Here is a 23169-nt window from a genome sequence, read left to right on the forward strand (position 1 = left end):
CTGGAGGAGGCAATTGAACCCGCTAGTTATGATTTATGATTTGCTGTGTCCGTCGATGAACGAAAGAGAAATCGTATCTACGGTATCCCGCTATGGAGTCTGTTCTTAACATTTGTATGTACGTTTGAGCTCGCTGGGGAGATTAAATAACACCAAGGAGGAATACCCTAGGGGTGGCCCTGGATATCTCTATACAGCCAGTTGGAGTGGTGGATGCTGTATACCCCCTTTGAGGGGAGATATGTCTGGTGAGTGAGGCAACAAGAGGGGGACACGTGTGGAGACACTGGGCACTTTGCTTGGCTTTGAGAACCCCTCTTCTGCTATAACATCACCAGCTTCTGTCCTCGGTGCAGTACTTGTAATACTGATACATGAAGGGAGGAATATTGAATTAATGGATGGACTCTTTTTTCACAAAAGGACTTATGACTGATAGCACTGGTCACTTTATGTTCAAGACACTATTAACTTTTATTATGAGTTTGTACGTATTTCAACATTGATCACTTTCAATGGGCATGTTGCTTTTTTTGTAAAAAGTTCACCATATATTCATTTATGCATAATTTCTACAGTTTTGCACATTTTTTTAGTATATGTGTGCCTTATTAGGCATGGTATTTGGGCACAGTATGATCACAGATTTAGTCTAACCTTATGAAATGTGAATGGAGAAGAGCCAAACCCCCCCCCCCCCTTTTTTTTGCAATTCACCAGGTGCATGCTTTGGCCAATCATCAGCAATCAATGCACTGCAAGAGCACAGTGCATTATAGGGGGCTCATCGGTGGGCAACCTTCCCGCCGAGCGCCTTGTTCGTGTGTTCAGCTGATGTTCAAGTCAAACTTACATTTAACTTGAATACAGAGACCATCCCTGTTCCTTACCACTATAGACTATATGGACTAATTCTTACCTAATTCGTTTTGAGCAGGGGTGGACACAGGTACATGTTTTTTACCCCTGGCCTAGATAGCCCTGGTATTTGAAGGTACTGGCCTCCAGACATTGGAAGGAGGAGGGGATTATATGTATACTCTCCACAGCACGGCTTCTATACAGTTGACTGTGGGCTACATTATACAAGTGATTGTTAAAAAGGCTGAACTAATGCTCAGATATGATGTTGATTGCAAGCCCAATTATTAGCAAACATGGTGTTATATGGGAGAGGAGGAAGTGATGTATCCCGTTTGAACCTATAAGTCTGTGGTTTGTAGGACTCTTCCCTACTCGTTATCCTTTTGCCCCTCTTTTTTGCTTCTCTCCCTCTCACCTGTTTGGCGGGGTATATTGGTGTGGTGAGATTGCTTTGGTCTAAGGAATTTTGGTACAGTCATACACGGAGACAGTTAACAATGCTAGTGGATTTCCTCCCATAAATGGGTCTTGAGAAAGCTACGCTTACAGCGAAACGCGTCAACCTCACCTGTGATCAGTGGAGGTGCTCTGGTAGAGGACATGTGTCCCCTGGATTTTGTGGAATCTTCAGCCCCCTTCTGGGTATAGGGGAATCACTGCACTAGGGCTTTATCCTATGCTTCATTGGTTTTCAGATGTTTTTAATTTGTCTTAGTTTTTGTTCTGCCTTTGATGTCACTTTAGAATATATACTCCTTTAACTATGTGAACCAATAAAAATTTTTGATACTTTTATAAAAATGTGTCCGGTCTCATGCTAATGCAATTAAGTCTTCCTTTGGCAGAACTTGGGTTCTGCAGTTTTATATCTTTTGTTTACCCCCCCCCCCCCCCCCCGTTATTGATCTCTTATGGTCCACCTTCTAGCTGTCAGTGAGTGCTGACTTGCACACTACCTGCCAGTTCTGTGCAATATATTGCTTATTCACTTCCTTTTGTCTAGCTTATTTGTGTAATGTACAGTTCAGGCCTTAGGCAGGCTGACTACTGCTCACAGTGCCATGGTAACACTGGCCTGGGCCTGTGATACCAGGTCCTAAAGCTCAGCTAAGGAAAAGAGAAGTTATATTTGCAAAGTATGCTGGTATCCCTGGCTTTATTGAAAAGCTAATGTTTAAAAAGTCACTTATTCTTTAGTGCCTGTGTCAATGGACTTTAGTTCCCATTAGAACTGCATTTCTTCCCATAAAAGTTAACAGGAATGCAAAAGCAGTTTGAAGCAGGTTGATGCAGTATATGAGGAGGTCAAATGCACCTTTTAGAAGTTCTAAATTTAAATGATCACAGAAGAATCTCAAACAGATGTCAAATGCAAGTGAAAGCAAGCTGCATCTACACTAAACCCTACAATGAAATCAAAGGCAAAATGTTTTTTTTTCCGTCATTTTCGGATGGAGTAAGGATAAAGTAAGGGAGGGTCATAACATATGTAAGGTTTATTCTTGCCATCTTTGTCAAATTGAGCACATTTCTCTTAACTTCCTGTCCCATAGCCAACACAGTAATTGAGAAAAAAACCATTACTCCATGCACACTAGCGTTTTTGTGACCTCCTAGAAGCTTTTAGCATTTTCTTTCTGCTCCTAGAAGTTAAATAGTGTTATGTGTCCATGCACACTACTTTAGGCTATCAGCATTTTTTGAGCTTCAGCATCTAAGAGTAGAAAATAAATTGTTTTTGTGGAGTTTCTTTGAGCATTTTTCAGGCAGAAACACTCCTAAATTCTACCAATAGCGTTTTTCTTGAGCTTTTTTTTTCTTTTTTTTTTCTTTTTTTAATAGGAACTGCAAAAACGCTAATTAAACAATAATGCTTCTTACTAAACTCGTTAGTAAAATGCTATTGCATAAAGCTATTACCAACAATTTTTATCCAGCGTTTTTTAGCTTAAAAAAAAAAAACACTGGTGTTCAAAGAGCCTTAAAGTGAGGGAATTCCTGGTTATCACCAGGGTCACCAGAACTAGCATGCCCATTAGAAAATATCCTCACTACTCCTGTTCTGGGGACAACCTGAGATTTGTGACTTTCCTTATAATTTCACATTTGTCTTTACTTATACTTTTAAACTACAAAAAAAATCATACAATATGGCTCTTTAACAATTATTCTTAGCTCTTTCGTATAAGTGTCCATTCACACTACCGCAACTTGTCAGGCGACTGGTCAGCCTGACAAGTCGCGGTCCATGCAGTGCTACGGGAATGGTTCTAATAGCAGCAACTCAAGTCGCTCTGACTTAGAAAATAGTTCCTGTACTACTTTGGGGCGACATTGGAGCGACTTGCATTGACATTCATTATATGAAGTCCGTGCAAGTCACGCCTAAGGGTTCTGAAACACTTATCGTGTATCCATTGCTGTTGCTCTGAGTTTCAGTATGTATGTAATAATGTCTTGATGCTGACATCTAGTGGTAAATCCATGTAATCACAACTTGGTATTGCTATGTTTGTTAATTGTATAATCCAGTTTCTCTGTATGTTGGGGCTAGTTAGTTCAGTCCTTGCATAGACCACTCCCTTATTCATGTTACCAATTTTCCTAGTGGGAATAACACTGAGAAGATTATTGCCTCTTTACACTTCAAATGACGGTGAACATCCTATGTACTGCATTTTAACAAGTAAAACGAAATTGGATTAAACTGCCATGTCTTATTAGATAGAGAGTAGAGCTGTCCGGGAGGGTGTTTATGAAGCAAGTGGCCAAACTGGCCAAACAGACTAAGGTCTAAAGGAGGTATGTCAATGCATAAAGCGGTGTTTGAAACAAAACAATAAGGTAAAACTTTGAAGCTGTTGTTAGTTATTGTTTTGGGGGGGGGGGGGGCATACAGCACTATACACATTATGTATGTGTAATAGTGTGTGTATTTCCTGCAGATGGCTGCTTCTGCTCATAAACCTCTGTGCTATGTTTCCTTATTGAGGTTCTAAAGTCAGAAGGTTTTTTTATCCTAATGCATTCTATGCATTAAGAAAAAAGCCTTCTGTGTGCAGCAGCACCCCTAAGCCCCCTAATACTTACCTGGGCCTATCTTGATCCATCGATGTCCACGAATGTCCCAGCCTCTCTTTCCTGATTGGCTGAGACACAGCAACAGCACCATTGGCACCCGCTGCTGTCAATCAAACTCAGTTAGCCAATCAGGAGAGAGGGGGTGGGGCCGACCGGCAGCTCCATGTCTGAATGGATACACGGAGCTGCAGCTCGGCTCGGGTGCCCCCACAGCAACAGCACTCAACAGGAGGGAGGGACCTGGAGCTCCAGCCAGGGGCCCGAGAAGAGGAGGATCTGGGCTGTCCTGTGAAAAACCATTACACAGAGCAGGTAAGTATAACGTGTTTGTTATTTTAATACAAGACTTTACGATCACTTTACCAGCTGCTGAATACGGTCCTGATCTTTTGCCCTCTGGTCCTGAAGATTAACAATGAAAGGTCCTAATCAGGAAAGTTGTGCTGCTCGCCGCCGCCTCCTAACTCCTCCTCTATTCATGAAACTCATCTTACTGCACTCCCACAATTTACCACGTTGTGTGAATGGGCGAGGAGGAGTTGAATTACAGCATCCCCTCCGCACATTCACAGAACTCAATGCATCTTGGAAGTGCAGTAAGATGAGTCCCATTGAATGGCGAAAGAGGCTGGAGGGGGCAGGTGAGAGGCACAAGTTTCTGATTAGGAGCCACTATAGTTAACCTTTACAGGACCAGAAGATAGCCGCTTAGGACAGTATATGGCAGCTATGAAAGAGACACAGCATGGAGGAATATAAGCAGAAGCAGCCACCTGCAGGTAATAGGATACACATCCTTACCCATAACTAATGTGCAGGGTGCTGTATGTAAAGAAAAGGACTGAACTTTAGCTTTAACAAATCCTTTTACTACCTTTTTGGAACACTTTGCCACCTAAAACAGTAACTGAAGCTTAGTTTATAAATCCTGATTGTTTTTGCTACAATACAGATTGCTTGAGATTCTGTGCAATGGATTATAACTCATCCTTTGTTGTACCTTATCTTTTTGCCAGGATCCAGTGACTCTGTTCTTTAGTGAGCTTAGTCTTCTTTTCACTTTAGTTCCTCTTTCCACCTTCTCAGGTTTCCCTGTGTCTTCTGTCCTTTAAGTGGGGGAAATGGTAATAAATGTGTAAACTATAGAGGTCAATTTATCCCTGCTTGCTGCGATTTCATGGCTACACAAACCTACGTATAAACCGTGGCTTAATAATTTTCATCCACTAGATTACTCATAATTTGATATTTCTAACAGACTACTAAAACAGTTAAATTTTTACTGTAATATGTGCAGCAGTCCTCATGCTTTAGGAATGTTCAGTAATGGCTAAAATGTACCTAAAGCCGTTTTGTAAAAACTTTTGAATAGAGGGGTGGGTTTAGTGCATCTGTCGGCTTTTTATTGCTTTCTGAAGCCCCTCTGGAGAGATTTACCCTCTCTTTTTGTCCTGATTGTTAGCAGAACTAAGGTCCCATTCGCGTTTTGTAGCTTGAAGCTTCAAGCTCAAAAATGCTGGAGGCGAAAAAAAATCAATTATTCTCTATGGAGTTGGTTCACATCTCCACTCCAAGTCCCCTGGAGCCAAACATCTGAAGCTCATAAAAGTTCTGGAGCTTTTTTTTGTAGCTCAAAGTGGGCACAGTTGCACGTTTTTGGCCGTTTTTATTACCATAGAAATAAATGGAAACACGCGATTTGCGCGTTTTTGTTGCACGTTTTGTTGCAATTTTCTGCTTAAATGAAAAAATGTCAAGAAAATTTGTTTTTAATAATATATGAATACGTACATGTTAAATAAATACACAAATAACCAAAAATCATAATAAATAAATAATAAATAAGTAAAATAAATTAATAATATGTAAAAGAAAATACATATAAATTAACCCCTAACCTTGAAGAAATATAGTAAATACATAATTATTATTAATAACAATAAAATAATAATAAACACCCTGAACAAAAAAAATTACATAATTTATTATTATTAATAATAATAATGTATTTATTTTGTGTTAGGATATTTATTTTTAGATTATTATTATTATTGCTATTATTTTTTATTAAGTGATAGGAGTTATTTTTTAAAATGTATTATTGCATGGCATTAATTTATAGTATTTATTTATTTATTTATGGTTATTTTTTATTTATTTGTGTATTTATTTTACATGTATTTATTAATTTATTATTATTATTATTAGTAGTAGTAGCAGTAATAGTATTTTTAACACCCTAATCCTAACAAAAAAAAATTAAAATGAATAATACGACAAAAAAAAATAAAAATAAACCCTAACCCATAATCTATACCCTAACCTAACCCCTTACTCTAAGAAAAAAATTAAAAATAATATTTAAAAAAATAAAGAAAAGCTGATAGAAAAGCTGAAAAACCTAGCAACGAATGATGCAATAAAAAATGACCAAAGCTCAAAAATGCTGTGTATAAATGCGCAAAAACATGCCAAAATCTTGCATAAAAATGCACAAAAAATGGCCAGATAACACTTAAAGGCGCTACGCTCAGATGTGAATGTAGTCTAAAAGTGACGGAAACCCTTCAAAAAGAATAGAAGGCAAATCTTCATTTTGTGTACAGAAAGTGAACAGGACACAGGCAGAAAAAAATAAAGGGTTTTTTTTCTGCTCGCTCAAAATGGAAACAAAAATGTTTTGGCTTTAGATATACTTTAAGGGATCATGCAAGGCAACATGTAAATAGGACTCTTTAAAGGGTAACTTAACTTCAGTTTAATGTAACCATGGCCCAATATCCGTTACTTCCCTGATTATCACAACTACATACCCAAAATAAAGACCTCAGACTACATTTTTTAACAACTTTTGGTGCAACAAACTACAACAGGTGGCATTTCGCTGCTCTGGGAACCAGGCTGCTCACTACTGCACATGTGCTGGCACCATGCCATAGAGAATAATGGCCGGCCTGCTTCCCTGTAGGTTTGCAGAGGGATAGCTACGCTAGTTGATTTTGACGCTATAGCAAAGAGCTAGCACATGCACAGTACTGCCCAGTGTGAAATGGCACCAAGCATAGGGTACAGAATCAGAAGCTAATTTGATGTTTTTTGGGTGTGTTTAGTTGTAATGAGGAGGGTGAGGAGGGAACTGGAACATGGTTTTCTGTAGGTGCACTTATCCTTTTTATATGTAAATTAACATACAATGCCAAATATCTGAAAGACATTGCCAAAAGCAACCAGTTAGGTTTTTATTTATATTTTTCCAGTGGAAATGTAGGTAAAGTTGAACTCCAGGCAGCTATAAAAAAAAAAACATTAATTTCGATATGTGTATGTTCATTAAAAAGTATTAAATGTATTTTTAAATTCAGCCAGAATTTTACTTTATCAGCATCTTTTACCTCTCTTTACAGTTATCTCAGACTGGCCATACATCATTTTTTATTTATTTTTTAACAGCCCAATGGCTAATTGAGATGTAGCACCCTACAAGGTAGGTCCTAGGTAAAAGCATAGTGGGCCCTGGCTGCCTAACAGCAGGACCATGATTTTTCAGCTGGGCTGTCACGTCTCCCAGGTGTCGCTGCTGAGAGGGGAGTCTCCCTACTGGCTCCATGAGAGGATTCTCATTGGGCAGTGGAGGAAAGCCAATCAGTGGCTCATTCAGGCCTGTATCTACCCCAGAAGGCAGATTCTGCCACAGAGGATTCTCAGAGTGGGTATAAGTTTGAGGGGAACGCATGACGCAGCATCTTTGGCGGGAAGCAGAGTCCCAGGAGGGAGGGTACGGCTGTCTCTCCTCCTGTCAGAAGCTGCTGCTTTGCTGTGGGGGCATTCAACGGGAGGGAGGGGCCAGAAGCACCGAAGAGGGACCCAGGAGGAGGAGGATCTGGGCTGTTCTGTGCAAAAACCTACTGCACAGAGCAGGTAAGTATAACATGTTTGTTATTTTTAAAGAGAAAAAACAAGACTTTACAGTCACTTTAAGTAACACAGACGTTATAACGCCCCCAGCCATTGAATGGACAGTGAAATGAGAAGCAGCAGACTGATGAGCAAATTCCTCTGTCATTCTGCTTTCTCCTCCTTTCCACATGCTTCTAATTAGCACTTGAGCACTGCAGAACAACTGGCAAGCTCCTTGTGCCCCTTCTCCCTGTCCCAGTTTGAGCTTAGGGGAGAGCAAGGTTTCTATACCAGGATAATTTCAGTTACTTACACTGCTTAAAGAAAAAAATAAAATCTCAATGTATTAAAGGGAACCTTGCAAGTTCCGCATATGTGGCTGCCCCACAGCCCCTGTTGACAAAACACTGCATTACGGGAAAAAATGTCTGCAAAGGCATTAAATCTGGGTTAAAATGGGATAAAATCTGGGTTCTAGCCTCTTCCTATCGCTAACATTCCTGGAGCACACATGGGGATCTTGGGAAAGCTCAGGATCCCAGTGTTTGCAAAAGGCCGATACTGCACCATAGAGGACAATGTTTTTTGGTATTCAAACTTTCTCAGGATCTGGCAAGAAGACACACAGATGTCACCTCATCTAGGCAAGGCGGACAGAAGGCTGAAAGTACGTTTTTTTTTAAGATTTCCTCCTAAATGTTGTATTTAATTTCAGTAATATAGGATTCTAACAGCAGGGGGTTGGGGCAGGCAGCCACATTTTGGTGCAATATACAGAGCAGCATTACATTGTGTATTTTAAATTTGCATGGAGTTCAGCTTTAATCAAAGAGTCATTTAAACAAGGCTCATGCAAATTGCTTTTCATGTAGTTTTGCATACATACTTTTTGTGTGAGTTTGCATTACCACTTTCAGGCTACTGTTGTGATTGGTGTCATGCATTTTCATGCACATATTGTATGCCATGCAGCGGCATTATGTTACATGAAACTGATCTTTACAGATTGGGCCCCAGGCTTCCACTGCAAATAAATATATTCAAAATATACCATGGAAAACAACCTTAAAAATGTCCTCAGAGGATGGGATACATTTATCCTAGGTTCTCATTAGAATTCACATTTACAAAAACGTATACAGTTTGTTTAAATTACCCACTCGTTCGACAGGAACTCGTACCAGGTCAGATTTTGCTTCGATTCACTGCTTGCTACTTGTTTGCTTTTGGTCCTATTGAAGTAAAATTAACAATGATTTTTTTTACATTCTTTCACATTCAGGTAATCTGCATGAAGGTTCCTCCAGCAGTTGGAAAATTTAAAAGTTTTCCGATCTCTTACAATAAAGTACATTAAACACAAACAGAGGGTACTGTTACTTTTGCCTCAATCCAAAAAAACAAGGGGTCTCGTAGTCTATCCTTCATTTAGAAATGCATAATGGGCAGATCTATGAAAATAATTACTTTCAACCAGAAAGTATTCATAACACTTCACTTTTTCCACATTTTGTTATGTTACAGCCTTATTCCAAAATGGATTAAAATCCTTATTTTCCTCAAAATTCTACAAACAATACCCCATAATGACAACATGAAAGATGTTTGTTTGAAATGTTTGCAAATGTTTTTAAAAAAAACATCCATCAAGTTGGAAGGGGGTTGGTGCACAGCCATTTTCAGATCTCTCCAGAGATCGGGTTCAAGTCTGGGCTCTGGCCAGGCCACTCAAGGACATTCACAGAGTTGTCCCGTAGCCACTCCTTTGTTATCTTGGCTGTGTGCTTAGGGTGGTTTTTCTGCTGGAAGATGTCTCTGTACATTGCTGCATTCATCTTTCCTTGATCCTGACTAGTCTCCCAGTTCCTGCCACCGAAAAACATCCCCACCGCATGATGCTGCCACCACCATGCTTCACTGTGGGGATGGTATTGGCCAGGTAATGAGTGGTGCCTGGTTTCCTCCAGACATGACACTTGACATTTAGGCCAAAGAGTTCAATCTTTGTTTCAGCAGGCCAAAGAATTTTGTTTCTGAGTCTGAGAGTCCTTCAGGTGCCTTTTGGCAAACTCCAGGCAGGCTGTCACGTGCCTTTTACTGAGGAGAGGCTTCTGTCTGGCCACTCTACCATACAGACCTGATTGGTGGAGTGCTGCAGAGATGGTTGTTCCCCTGGAAGGTTCTCCTCTCTCCACAGAAAAAAGCTGGAGCTCTGTCAGTGTGACCATCGGGTTCTTGGTTACATCCCTGACTAAGACCCTTCTCCCCCAATCGCCCAGTTTGGCCGGCCGGCCAGCCGAGCGGCCTGCTCTAGGAAGAGTCCTGGTGGTTCCAAACTTCTTTTATTTATGAATGATGGAGTCCACTGTGCTCATTGGGACCTTCAATGCTACAGAAATGTTTCTGTATCCTTCCCCAGATCTGTGCCTCGATACAATCCTGTCTCGGAGGTCTACAGGCAATTCATTGCACTTCATGGCTTGGTTTGTGCTCTGACATGCACTGTTAACTGTGAGACCTTAAATAAACAGGTGTGTGCCTTTCCAAATCATGTCCAATATTTGAATTTACCACAGGTTGGACTCCAATCAAGTTGTAGAAACATCTCAAGGATGATCAGTGGAAACAGAATGTTACATTTTGAGTGTCAAGGCAAAGTCTGTGAATACTTGTGTTTTTGTTTATAGATTTGCAAAGAATTCAAACTTCTTTCACGTTGTCATTATGGGGTATTGTTTGTAGAATTTTGAGGAAAATAATGAATTTAATACATTTTGGAATAAGGCTGTAACATACAGTAACAAAATGTGGAAAAAGTGAATACTTTCCGGATGCACTGTATGTCTCCAATGGCATAGCCAGAATCCCTAGTATGCAGCATCTACAGTACATCAACCTTGTAATCTTGAAATAGTAATATGATTTGGAGACAATGGCTTTGGCTGTAACCAGAGCCTGGGAAGACAGTACAACAGTAAAAGCTGCGGTGAGATGTGTTAACAAAAAAGTCATCACAAAATGACATGGAAGTACAATACTACCTCCTTAAAGGGAAGTATTTACATTAAAATACTCTTATTACAAGTCCTAAAAAAAGGTTTTATTGCTTGCTGACTTAAAGTCCAGCTGCAGCCAAAAAAAAACTTTCTTTGGAACAAGTGGAAAAGTCAGGAGTTTTTATTGCAGTCTGTGTCCCCATTTGCTTCATTTTCCCTCACTTGCTGTCACTACAGGGAGCGATGGGAAACCTCTGCAGACTGAAGCAAACCACTAAACAGGGAACGATCTGAAAGCAATAAAATTATGATCAAAGTATTTACTCTTAACATGTCTACTTCAAACTAAATACGTTTTTAAATGAGCTGTAAATATATCCTCTGCTTGAGGAAAAGACTGAAAATTAGATGGCAAATAGACAGCAAAGAAATCAAGCAAATAAAGATCGAGTGAGTAGACTATATAAATGTACTGTTCTTTGAAAATATATACTAGCATGTTAAAAGTTCTCTTTCACCAAACTCCTTTTTAAAGGAGAAGTATAGCCAAATCTATTATGGCCATACTTCTCCTATGGATCACAGGGGTGCAGTTCTTTTCAGCAGAGAGAGGGCTGAAGCCCGCTGTCGGCTGACGTCAGAGAGCCGGTCCAGGCTGGTGCAAGATCGCGACAATATGGTTGGGACCTGCCCACAACCCTGGTCTGGCACCTGGCTCAGCCTCTCAGCCAGCAATTGAGAGCCTGAGCCAGCGGCTCCCGCCCCCCCTCCACAGCCTAGCCCTCCAGTAAGTGGGGGAGGGGGGCAGAGCAGAGAGCCGGTGACTAGCTGACAGTCACTGGCTCTCTGCTCACAAAGCTAAGGACTAAGCAATCAGCTGCCTTTTATCACTCGGTTCTCAGTCTTAGTGCCAGTGGGGAACAGATGCAACATCACACGGATGCTGCATTCACATAGGTAAGTATGTATCCTAAAAAAAAAAACTAAATTTCTCTTTTAGGAGAGAATGTAACATTTGATGAATGATTATTATAGTGGAAAGGGAACAGGGGTCAGGAAATCTCCAATACATGTCAAATTGAGTATCACTCCAAAATTCCCTGTAAAGCAGGGGTGTCCAATCTGCTGCCCACGCCGCTATGAATGCTGCCCAACACAAAATTGTAAACTTAATTTAAAAATGTTGATTTTTTTCGGGAATTGTTTGTAAAAATGCGTTTACACTTAGAAGACACATGAGAGAAAAATTTGACAGTGTCTCTTTATTGGACTTTTATCATTTTTATCTTCCCAAAGAATAATATCCCACTCTTCACAATCACGCCTTATTCATATCATCAAAATAGAATGTGGCCTGGTGCATTCAGTGATGTGTCTCCATCCCTTTATAATATCTCCATACAAGGTATGCATTCATACTCCGTTTGCAAAATATGGCTGCAGGGTGGTGGTTGTGTTATCCTGACTGGGCGTGATATGATGTCCAGCAGGATAAGCCGCTTGCGAGCTCCCACTAGGGCGTGCAGTGCAGTGATCAGTGGTGCGGTGTGTCGCTCTGACACACCACATCTCCAATCTTGGTAAAGAGCCTATGACATAGGCTCTTTACCATGTGATCAGCTGTTTCCAATCACAGCTGATCACATCGTAACCAGGAAGTGCAGTTTATTGGCTTTTCCTCTATTCGTGCTTACAAGGCGCAAGTAGAGGAGAGCCCTCCTGACAGTCAGCGCATTGATTATCAGTGCAGACTCATAAAGGATGCCCACTAGAGCCCACCAGGGATGCCAATCAGTGCCCATTAGGGATGCCAATCAGTGCCCATTAGGGATGCCAATTAGTGCCCATAAGTAATACCTGTCAGTGGCTATATATCAGTCCTGCCTATCATTACCATCTATCGGTGCCGCCTATCAGTACCCATCATTGCCCATCAGTGCCACCCATTAGTGCCCATCAGCGCCGCCTATCAGTGCCTATGAGTACAGCCTATCAGTGCCCATCAGTGTCACCTACGAGTGCTGCATATCAGTGCTGCCTATCAGTGCTACATATTAGTGCCTCCTCATCAGTGCCCATCTGTGCCACCTCATCAGTGCTCGTCAGTGAAAGAGAAAACCTATTTATTTACAAATTTTTATAACAGAAACAAAGAAACAAAATGTTTTTCAATGTTTTTGGTCTTTTTTTATTTGTTTAGCAAAAAATAAAAACCCAGTGATGATCAAATACCACCTAAAGAAAACGCTATTTGTGGGGAAAAAATTATACAAATTTAGTTTGGGTACAGTGTTGCATGACAGCGCAATTGTTATTTAAAATACATCAGCGCTGAAAGCTGAAAATTTGGCCCATGCAGGAAGGGGGTGAAAGTGCCATGCATAGAAGTGGGTAAATGAGGCACAGCACATACGACCAATAAATAACTATGGAAATATTGTCATTATTATTTGTAGTTGATTGCAAGAATCAGAGCCCCTCTGGTGGCTTTTGAGGTTGGAATTACTCTATATATATTAGGAGATACCATTAGGTATTTTACATGCCCGATGCTTTATCTTCCAGATACTATACATACACATCTACTCCTAAAGAATGAACAAAGATCAATGAAACTCGTTGAGTTTATGAATGCAATTTTTTGTTTTAATCATGTATTGCTAGTTGGATTGTATATGGTCAACATTATATTTAATTATGTATGAAATGCAAGAATATGGATTCATTACAAATAAGCTTGTTACCATTGTATCCTCCTTTTTGTATGCAATATTTATTCATTTATTATACAACAATGTTGGAAACTAGTTATTCATTGGTCATATGTGCTGTGCCTCATTTAAAGTCCCAGGACAAATAAATTGGTTGTATGGAGATATTCATGTCATAAGTTTTTTGCATCATCTATATTTGTGAGCAACTATTTTCAAGAATCATCTGATGAGCACCTTGAGAATTCATTGGCAATTTCTACTTCATCCATCGAATCAGATAATGATGTGTTAAACAGTGTCAAATATTGCATTTGTTTTATGTTGCCCTCTTTTACTTTTATTATAATAAATATTACCAAAAAATTAAGTTTTATAACTCAGATAGGTACATTGACTATATCAGTAATCATTAATTCGTGATTTGCCTGACTTTCTCTGCTCATCGGTTATCCTTAATGTTAGTGTATTTTTTAATGTGTGGCCCAAGACAATTCCTCTTTTTTCAACGTGGCCCAAGAAAGTCAAAAGGTTAGACACCCCCGTTGTAAGGGCAAGAGTGAATTGCTGGTTGAGAAATGCAGTTCATCAATATCTTGCCAAAGTTCTCCAGATTCTGTATTTAGACTGTGTTTTGTGAATGGGCACTCACTGAATTATGGAGTGTGCTTACCACTTTATTCATCATTATAGTGATTGGCAATTGGCAATATATTCACCGTACGGGTGAAGGACAGGTGCAGGGATGTATTTCCCATTATACAATCAGTGCCCTTTCAAAGAATCAATTAATAGTATAAATTTCATGCATATACACTGGAAATTGGTCACAGAGGGGTTAATGTAAACACTTTGCTGGCTGATCACTGGGAGGTTAAAGTGGTTGTAAAGGCTAAAGGATTTTTATCTTCATGCATTCTATGCATGAAGTTAAAAAAACCTTAAGTGTGCAGCTCCCCCCTCAGCCCTCCTAATACTTACCTAAGCCCGATCTTGATTCAGCGATGTGCACGAGACCTGAGGCTTTCCCGGGTCTCTTCCTCCTTATTGGCTAAGAAACAAAATAAGGTTGGTAGTACCCTGCGAGGCGCCTCCATCCCCATTGTACAAACAATTGCAGAGTTTTGCCCATTGGGACTTTAGATGAAGCGCCACACAACCAATAGTAAAAACATAGCAAAAGTTTGAGTATATGCCAGCAATAGAACTGGGAAAAAAGGTGTCATAATGCCAAACAGTTGGCCCAAGTATACAAATCCATTACATTCCTATTGGACGGAAGGAGAAGGGGGTGCACACCGCTCAGAGGCTGCATGTAGTGGATAATTCCAATGTATTCTTCACAGCTGGGTGCTCGCTAGGGTCCGTAGCCCACGAAGTCCATAGGTCAAAGCAAAGAAAAAGCGGCACCTCCAGCGATAAAAGAAATGATATTTTATTGAAAAATCACAGGTCCACAAATCGACATAACACAGGAGCACACAGTTCAGCAGACGCGTTTCACACAAAGTGCTTCATCATTACGGTGCCGCTTTTTCTTTCCTGCTGCTGTCAATCACAGCCAGTGAGGCGGGAGCGGGGGGGGGGGGGGCTGCGCCATGCTCTCTGTGTCTTATGGACATAGGGAGCCAGCTCGGGAGTAAGCACACACAAGTGTCCCCACAGCAAGTGGCTTGCTATGTAGGCACTCTGCAAGGGGGAGGGGCCCAGAGCACTGGCAGGGGACCCAACAAAACCACTTCACAGAGGTAAGTATGACATGTTTGTTATTTATTTATTTTTTCCTTTACAATTACTTTAACAGAAAACGTGTTACTAGAGGGTTAAAGCACACTCACTGGAGACAGATCACTGAGGGCTCATTCACACCACATGCATTGAGCTGCATTGATCAGCATAGGCTCAACACAAGGGCACAGAGAAAACGGTTTTCTTTTACAAAAGATTTTTTTTTCTTCTACAAAAGAGAAAACAGTTCTTTTCTAATATTGTATGCCCAGTTCACACCATCACTTGTGCATTATACAGAGCATAATGTGCGCAGGCTGGTGTGAACAGGCCCTGAAGGTTAATGTGTTGCGTGATAGTATCATCCAAGGACCAGACACACAGTAATGTTTATTTGACCTTTACTGATTGCATGCAGGACAGAAAGGTACAAAGAGATATAACCAGTATTAAACTGAGGGTTATAAAAAGAAGATATCCAAACAGAGTAACAAGTATATCAGTATATAGATGATAATAACTGCGCTTACTCTCACAATCATATAAAAATATATAACCATAACAATCATATAAAAATGATTCAATAAAGTGTTCATGTGCAAAAAAACTCATTGACATTGACAATAAAGTGCTTAAGTGTTCCAAAAAGATGAACTGTTATGACGCCCTGGAGGGTGGGGCGAAAAGCGTTGACGTATTTCCGGTTACGCTGAACCATTGACGTTACTTCCTGTCCTCCGTGGAACCCGGGCTAGACGACATTCCCAGAAGAGCCTCAATGTTCTGATACAAGCTGTAATCACATCTACTTCTTGTAAGTATTATTTTAATTGCGCAATACATTTTTATAAAGCGGGCTTCACTATGGTACCTGTTTGTTTCATTTGAGTCCCCAAAGATCTTTTAACAAGCCGGAGTACAGCGGTGGTATCCAGCGAGTGAATTGGCTTCCATCTCACCAGCTATAAACCTTACTGACCCCCAGACTGAAATAGCTAAGGGTCCATTTTTTCTAGTGAGTGGGGATACAGGAGGGGGTGAGGCACCCTGCACCTCATGATCTATCTTGAAGCACCTCAGCGCTTTTTTTATTTGAAGCACTTTAGCACATTTTGTGCATAATTTTTAGCACTTTGATCAGCAACTTTATGAGACTTTTTGGAACACTTAAGCACTTTACTGATGTCAATGAATTTTTTGCACATGAACACTTTATTGAATTATTTTTATACGATTGTTATTGTTATATATTTTTTATATGATTTTGAGGGCAAGCGCTGTTATTATCACTTATATATCACTTATATATATTTCTGAGTTTTTTACTTGGTGAACAACAGCTGCACATTTTTTTGTATTGTTGTATATGCCTAGCTTGGGTTAAAATTTGAATATAAGTATACCGGTATCAATTCTTACATTGGCCCACTATCTGGCAATGCAGCGTAACTATTGATATAGGAGGGAGAGGGGAGAGAAGAGCCAAGCGCACCTTTGGTGTGATACCATTTTAATAATCAAAAGATAAAATACATAAAATGTTCCACTCACAAAGGTAACAATAGAACAAGAGTGAGACCGGTAACTCAGTGGAACATTTTATGTATTTTATATTTTGATTATTAAAACTGTATTACACCTAGGGGGCGCTTGGCGCTTCTCTCCCCTCTTCCTCCTCTCTTGCAGTGTGGGTCTCCTAGACCTTCCTTGGACACAGCTGTCTTGCATCCCCCTTGGAATACAGTCACCTGTTTCACACATTTCCAGGCAACGTTTTTTAACCCTACATCCTGGACATTTATATGGGCAGTACAACTTGTTATTTTATGGACAATACTCCTTTGAATTGTATTTTAGGCATTCACAGGGAAGGTAAGCGCTGAGAACATTCAGAGTCAAATACTTGTGGTCCCCTGGATAAATACAGGCTGTCACCTGTTAGAGGACTGACTACAGAGGATGGCCCTAGTAGTTGAGGTCAGGAAGCCTGCAGCAGGCTCCACATAGGTACGTCTCTGGAAAAGCAGGTAAGGCAGCTTTGAGCAATGCCACCCCACTTAAAAGGCTGTACTGGGGAATCTGTCTGGATCATATCCACCAATGTGACAGGGACTTGGGTCTGCAGTGTGCTCTTATGCCCTTCGGTGGCCTGCACATTTATACTGATGTAGGGTGCTCTGTACCTGATCGCAGCTGGATAGCCCTACCATAGCTGCTCCACCAGGCGCAGGTCCACTAGGCACAAAAAGGCAGAGGGGGTGCAATATAAATATCCTGGACATGTCTAGGAGTCCAGGGGATGATGGGAACCCAGGGGACCATGGGTAATGGAGTTAAAAGGTCCTGCCCATGCTGTTGGAGAGTAAAGGGGCACTCTTCTACAGATGCACGTACTCTTGAGGACTGATTGCTGAAGAACTAATGATGATAAACTGAAGACTGATAAATGGGTTAAGGCACTATTTGAAAACTGGCCACTGACTGAGGGGTTATTGCACATAATGTGAAGACTTGTTACTGAGCGTTTAATGCACATTTGCTACTGTGATACTGGAAAGATAGGTATGTGTGTACTAGAGACAGGGAAAAGACCAGCTTTTTGCTGGTTGTTGAATCTGTTTGGTGGAGTAGACTCTGTATAGCTACATTTAGGACCAGAGGCAGAACATCCCATTTAAGAAACTGAAAAATGAATCGGAATCGGATAGCAGCGGGTGTCAGCGGACATGTCTCAACATGGACAAATAGGACAAAGTTGACTTTATGGTCAATATGCATAGCTTGCACTCATTGAGGAACTGGAGACTTGTACACATCTATATGTTTTGGTCCTCTCAGGCCTTAATTGATAGGTAAGAGGGTAAATTTGTCTGACAAATTAGTTTATCTTTATAACCTTTAAATGATTCCTATTAATGTTCTCCACCATCACAGCATAACGTTTCCCTATAGCCTGGTCAGTGAATAGTTTTTTTATTTTCCTCTACGTAAAATGGTAAGATCAACATCTAGAGTTTGGAAACAGTTCCACGGTGCAATTTCTGCTGTGAGCAAAGCTGTAATTTGCAAATATTGTGACAAGAAATATTCTTTTCCAAATTCTACAGAGAGGACAAAACACATCCTTACATACCAGAGATGCCCTAAAGACATTGAAAAATACTTTACAGAATTAAAAGATGAGGACCAGAATGACTAAGCTGTTCTTTTATTTCATAATGCATAATAAACTTACATACACTGCTTTTTACCTTCCCAGTGTAAAGAAAATCACTTTCAATTTGTAAAACTACTCTACACTGATTTTTTTTTTTCTTTTTATTTTGAAAAAACGTCACTGCGCTAATGAAAGGAAAGGTCCACATTGGTGAAAGGGGCCTTAGATCAAAATAAGATTACCTTTTAGGAACAACTGAAGGAGAAATGTATGCTTTCTTTTGCCTTAAAGCGAATTTTTTTTTTTCAAATTAGATGAAATAAAAATGCCACTTTGACGATCTACATGGAGCATAGCATCTCTATATTGCCAGAAAACTAGAATCTATGACCTCATTATGATGACCTTAATATGATGAGGAGGACTGCAATCTACCTAATCAGTAAACCAATGCTCTTGTGCAGGTGAACGCCACCAGGTGAAAACGTTATACTAGTTTCAGTTTAATGCCTCGTACACACGCAACGATTGTTGGCCGTGAATTTTCGGCCAACGTCCGATCGGCCGATTTTCGGCTTGTTAGTATGATGCTTTCGACAACCGACTGCAACTTTTCGGCCAAATAAAATCTGGTGTGCATGCTATAAAATTTTTGTTGGCCGTCACCACAACGGCCGATTATCCGTCAGTCAGTACAGATTTCGGCAGAAAAAAATCTGATGAGCAAGACTGGGCATGCTCAGAGAAGCAAAAACACACGGAAAGTAAACCAGCACATGACATCACTTCTGAAGTTGGTTTTTGTTGGCCGAGAAAATTAGTGTGCAGTCTAGAGCACATTTCAACCAACACAACAACACTGGACAAAAGACGGCCGATCGGTCGGCCGATAATCGTTGCGTGTTTACGAGGCATTAGAAAGAGTAACATGAAGCCCATGTTCACATTGGTCCGATTTGACATGTGATTTGACATTTAAAAATCAGAGCCAATTGCTGGCAATGGCACCGCCCCCGAATCGGTGTGACGCCGACTTTGCGGCGCTGCACCGATTCCCAAAAGTAGTATCTGTACTAATTTTACCGATTTCCATAGACATCTGTGCATGAACCCGCACAGATGTCTGTGAAAGTCGGACTGAAATGCCGGCTTAAAATCGTGCAAGTTCAGCTGAACTTACACAATTTCAAAACGGCCTCAGTGTGAACCTCGGTGGAGGGGTCAAAATCTGCTGGGTCAAGGTTCTAGATCTCAGAGATCCCTTTTAATATAAAATTTAATTTGATACCCTGAAGAGTACCAGTTTTCTTTTTTTCTGGTTCACCTATGCACGGTATGTGTAATTAATAAGCCCACCTACCTATGGTAGTGTTTCAGTTCTTGGAGCACTTGCTGTACAAATAATCTGCATAGAGAAAATGTCATGTTATCAGTAAAACATCTTTCTTAATATATTTTTCCAGTAATGCTGTGTCTTTTTTAGGTGCAAGCATGCACATTTGCCTAATGCAAATGAGCATATTAGTAGAATGGTCATTTGAAAGATCTTTGTCAACCAAATGTCTGGTGTGCTTGGCTAACAATCTTCTAATTGCTGTACAGTTTTTCTGTTACTGCTGTTTGTCCCTCCTTCCTATATATAGCAGCACCCACCGTTTGGTAGAACCAGTACTTCATATACAAATTTAACATTCGCTGTTTGGCAGCAAAATATCCCTGTCATTGCTGTCTGCCACTACTTTCTATACAAATGGAGCATCCACTGCCCAATAGCTTTATGCCCCAGACACCAATTTCTGCTATCAGTCCTTGCATGTATGTGCCATCCATTTTCCAACAGCACAATGGAGGAAATGTATTAAAACTGGATTTTGGCTGGGTTTTTCACTTTAATGTCTCTGACACGGTTTCTATCAAGAGTTTCAATTGGGTCTATTTACTAAAGGCAAATCAACTGTGTACTACAAATGCACTTGGAAGAGCAGTCGCTGTAGATCTGAGGGGGGCATGCAAGGAAAATAAAATTTTGCTTGCACATGATCCGATGATAGAAATCAGCAGAGCTTACCCTAATTTCAGATCTTCTCCTCAGATCTAGAGCAACTGCACTTCTAGAGCAAGGTGGATTTATCTTCAGTAAATAAAACCCAATGTCTCAATCACTGATGATTGTCAGCACACCTATACTTATTTATCATACACTGCTAAGTAGCACATTGTCCCCATGACTGCTGTTTATCAGCACTTCTAGAACATACAACCAATTTGGACAAATTGGACAACAGAATGTCCCTGTCAATGATGTACACTATACTAGCAAAAGTATTGGGACGCCTGCCTTTACACACACATGGACTTTAATGGCATCCCAGTCTTATGGGCCATACACACTATAAGATTTTCTGAAGACTTTTTCCTTTAGACTTACCAAAACCATATTATATGAGATCAAACCTAAACACTTTCAATTTGTATGCAATCTGGCAGGCCCTTGCACTACAAAGAAAAGGTAAATCTGAAGGAAATCTAACCACAAAAGTTGGATAGTGTGTATCCAGCTTTAGTCTGTAGGGTTCAATATTGAGTTGGCCCACCCTTTACAGCTATAACAGCCTCAACTCTTCTGAGAAGACTGTCCACAAGGTTTAGGAGTGTGTCTACGGGAATGTTTGATCATTCTTCCAGAAGCACATTTGTGAGGTCAGGCACTGATATGGACAAGAAGGCCTGTCTTGAAGTCTCCACTCAGATTCATCCCAAAGGTGTTCTATCAAGTTGAGGTCAGGACACTGTGCAGGCCAATCAAGTTCTTCTATCCCAAACTCGCTCATCCATGTCTTTATGGACCTTGCTTTGTGCACTGGTGCGCAGTCATGCTTGAACAGGAAGGGCCAACCCCAAACTGTTCCCACAAAGTTAGGCACGTGAAATTGTCCAAAATGTCTTGGTATGTTGACGCCTTAAGAGTTCCCTTCACTGGAACTAAGAGGCCAAGCCCAACCCCTAGAAAACAACCCCACACCATAATCCCCCCTCTACCAAATGATTTGGACCAGTACACAAAGCAAGGTCCATAAAGACATGGATGAGCGAGTTTTGGGTGGAGGAACTTGACTGGCCTGCACTGTCCTGACCCCAAACCAACAGAACACCTTTGGGATGAATTAGAGAATGCGAGCCAGGCCCTTTCGTCCACATCAGTGCCTGACCTCACAAATGCGCTTCTGGAAGAATGGTTAAAAATCCCCATAGACACACTCCTTAACCAGAAGAGTTGAAGCTGTTATAGCTGCAAAGTGTGGGCCAACTCAATATTGAACCCTACGGACTAAGACTGGGATGCCATTAATGTTCATGTGGGTGTTAAAGCAGGCGTCCTGATACTTTTGGTAATATAGTGTATGTCCCCACTAATCCAATACCCAACAGCCCAATTTCTGCATCACTGCTGTTTCTTAACACATGCCATATATGCATAATACCCACTTCTCAGCAACAGAATGTCAGTAACTACAGTACCTGTACTGTCTATATAGTACTTATACATTTGAATCATTAAATTCAACAAAATATGTCCATAGGTATTATCCAGTGCTCTCTGCTTTTTACCACTGCCAACACCTCCCATACATATACTGTATGCGTATCGTCCACTGATTAGGAGTGCTATCCTCACTTGTTCCTAATCATAGGTAATCTGCACTGCTCAGATCTACCTTACACTTTTCTCATTACTGCTTACAAATGTAGCTGGCACTGGTCAGCAGCACGTTGTCTGTGTAAGTGATTTGATTACTATTTCCTCTGCATAGAAACCATCCAAGCATAATGTCTCTGTTACTGCTGCTCACCCCTATACATATTTCCTGTAATGTCTCAACAGCACATTTCACTGCTAATGTCATCATTTCCTTTACATGTGTACCATCTGCACCTAAGTGCCATTTGTCCCTGTCACTGCTGCCTTTGATTACTTACTATAAATTTGTATGATTCACTGTTCAGCAGCACAGTGCTGTAATTGCTTGCAATATTGTACTTCAGCTGGCCACACATGAAGAGAACCAGACAAAACTGAAGCCATGGTTGGACCTGTCGGCCCCCTCCCTCCCGCTCCTAAAAATTTGAAAGTGCGGGGTAGAAAATTGCCAGCCGGGCAGTGGCTTCATTCTATCAGATGCAGCCATTGCTCAGGTGTTCGGACAGCCCCAGGATGATGGCTATCAGTATACAATAGCTGGCAGAGAGGAATCCTCCATGGGGGTTTTTAGTGTTGATGTGGAAATTGATTGATTTTTCTTGTTCATCCTGTTCAGTGTATGACCCACTTTATGGACAATCAGCTCTTCACCACCATAGGATCCCTGCCAGTACTATCTATCTATCTATCTATCTATCTATCTATCTATCTATCTATCTATCTATCTATCTATCTATCTATCTATCTATCTATCTATCTATCTATCTATCTATCTATCTATCTATCTATCTATCTATCTATCTATCTATCTATCTATCTATCTATCTATCTATCTATCTATCTATCTATCTATCTATCTATCTATCTATCTATCTATCTATCTATCTATCTTTGTATGTACCATCAGTTGCTCAGCAACACAATGCCTCTATCACTGTTGCCTCTCAAAATTCCTTAAACTTAAAGTGGTTGTAACCCTAAAAATAAAAAAATACTCCTGCCCCTTTAACCACTTGCCGACCGCCGCACGACTAT

The 23169-nt window shown here is 40.5% G+C and overlaps 1 protein-coding gene across 1 annotated transcript in view; it reads right to left on the reverse strand.

The window, feature by feature from the left end:
- Positions 1-23169, reverse strand: part of LOC309548318 (rho guanine nucleotide exchange factor 18-like) — a gene marked incomplete at its 5' end in the record, with an annotated part of 201539 nt that overhangs the window by 52483 nt on the left and 125887 nt on the right. Inside the window, 3 exons of the mRNA XM_082248257.1 lie at positions 4946-5051; positions 9003-9074; positions 19795-19839. Of these exons, the coding sequence (XP_082104383.1) occupies positions 4946-5051; positions 9003-9074; positions 19795-19839 (223 nt within the window). The remainder of the gene's footprint in view (positions 1-4945; positions 5052-9002; positions 9075-19794; positions 19840-23169) is intronic.

This window comes from Pelophylax lessonae (genome assembly GCF_965119305.1).
Source record: "Pelophylax lessonae genome assembly, chromosome: 1".
In the NCBI taxonomy this organism is placed as follows: domain Eukaryota; kingdom Metazoa; phylum Chordata; class Amphibia; order Anura; family Ranidae; genus Pelophylax; species Pelophylax lessonae.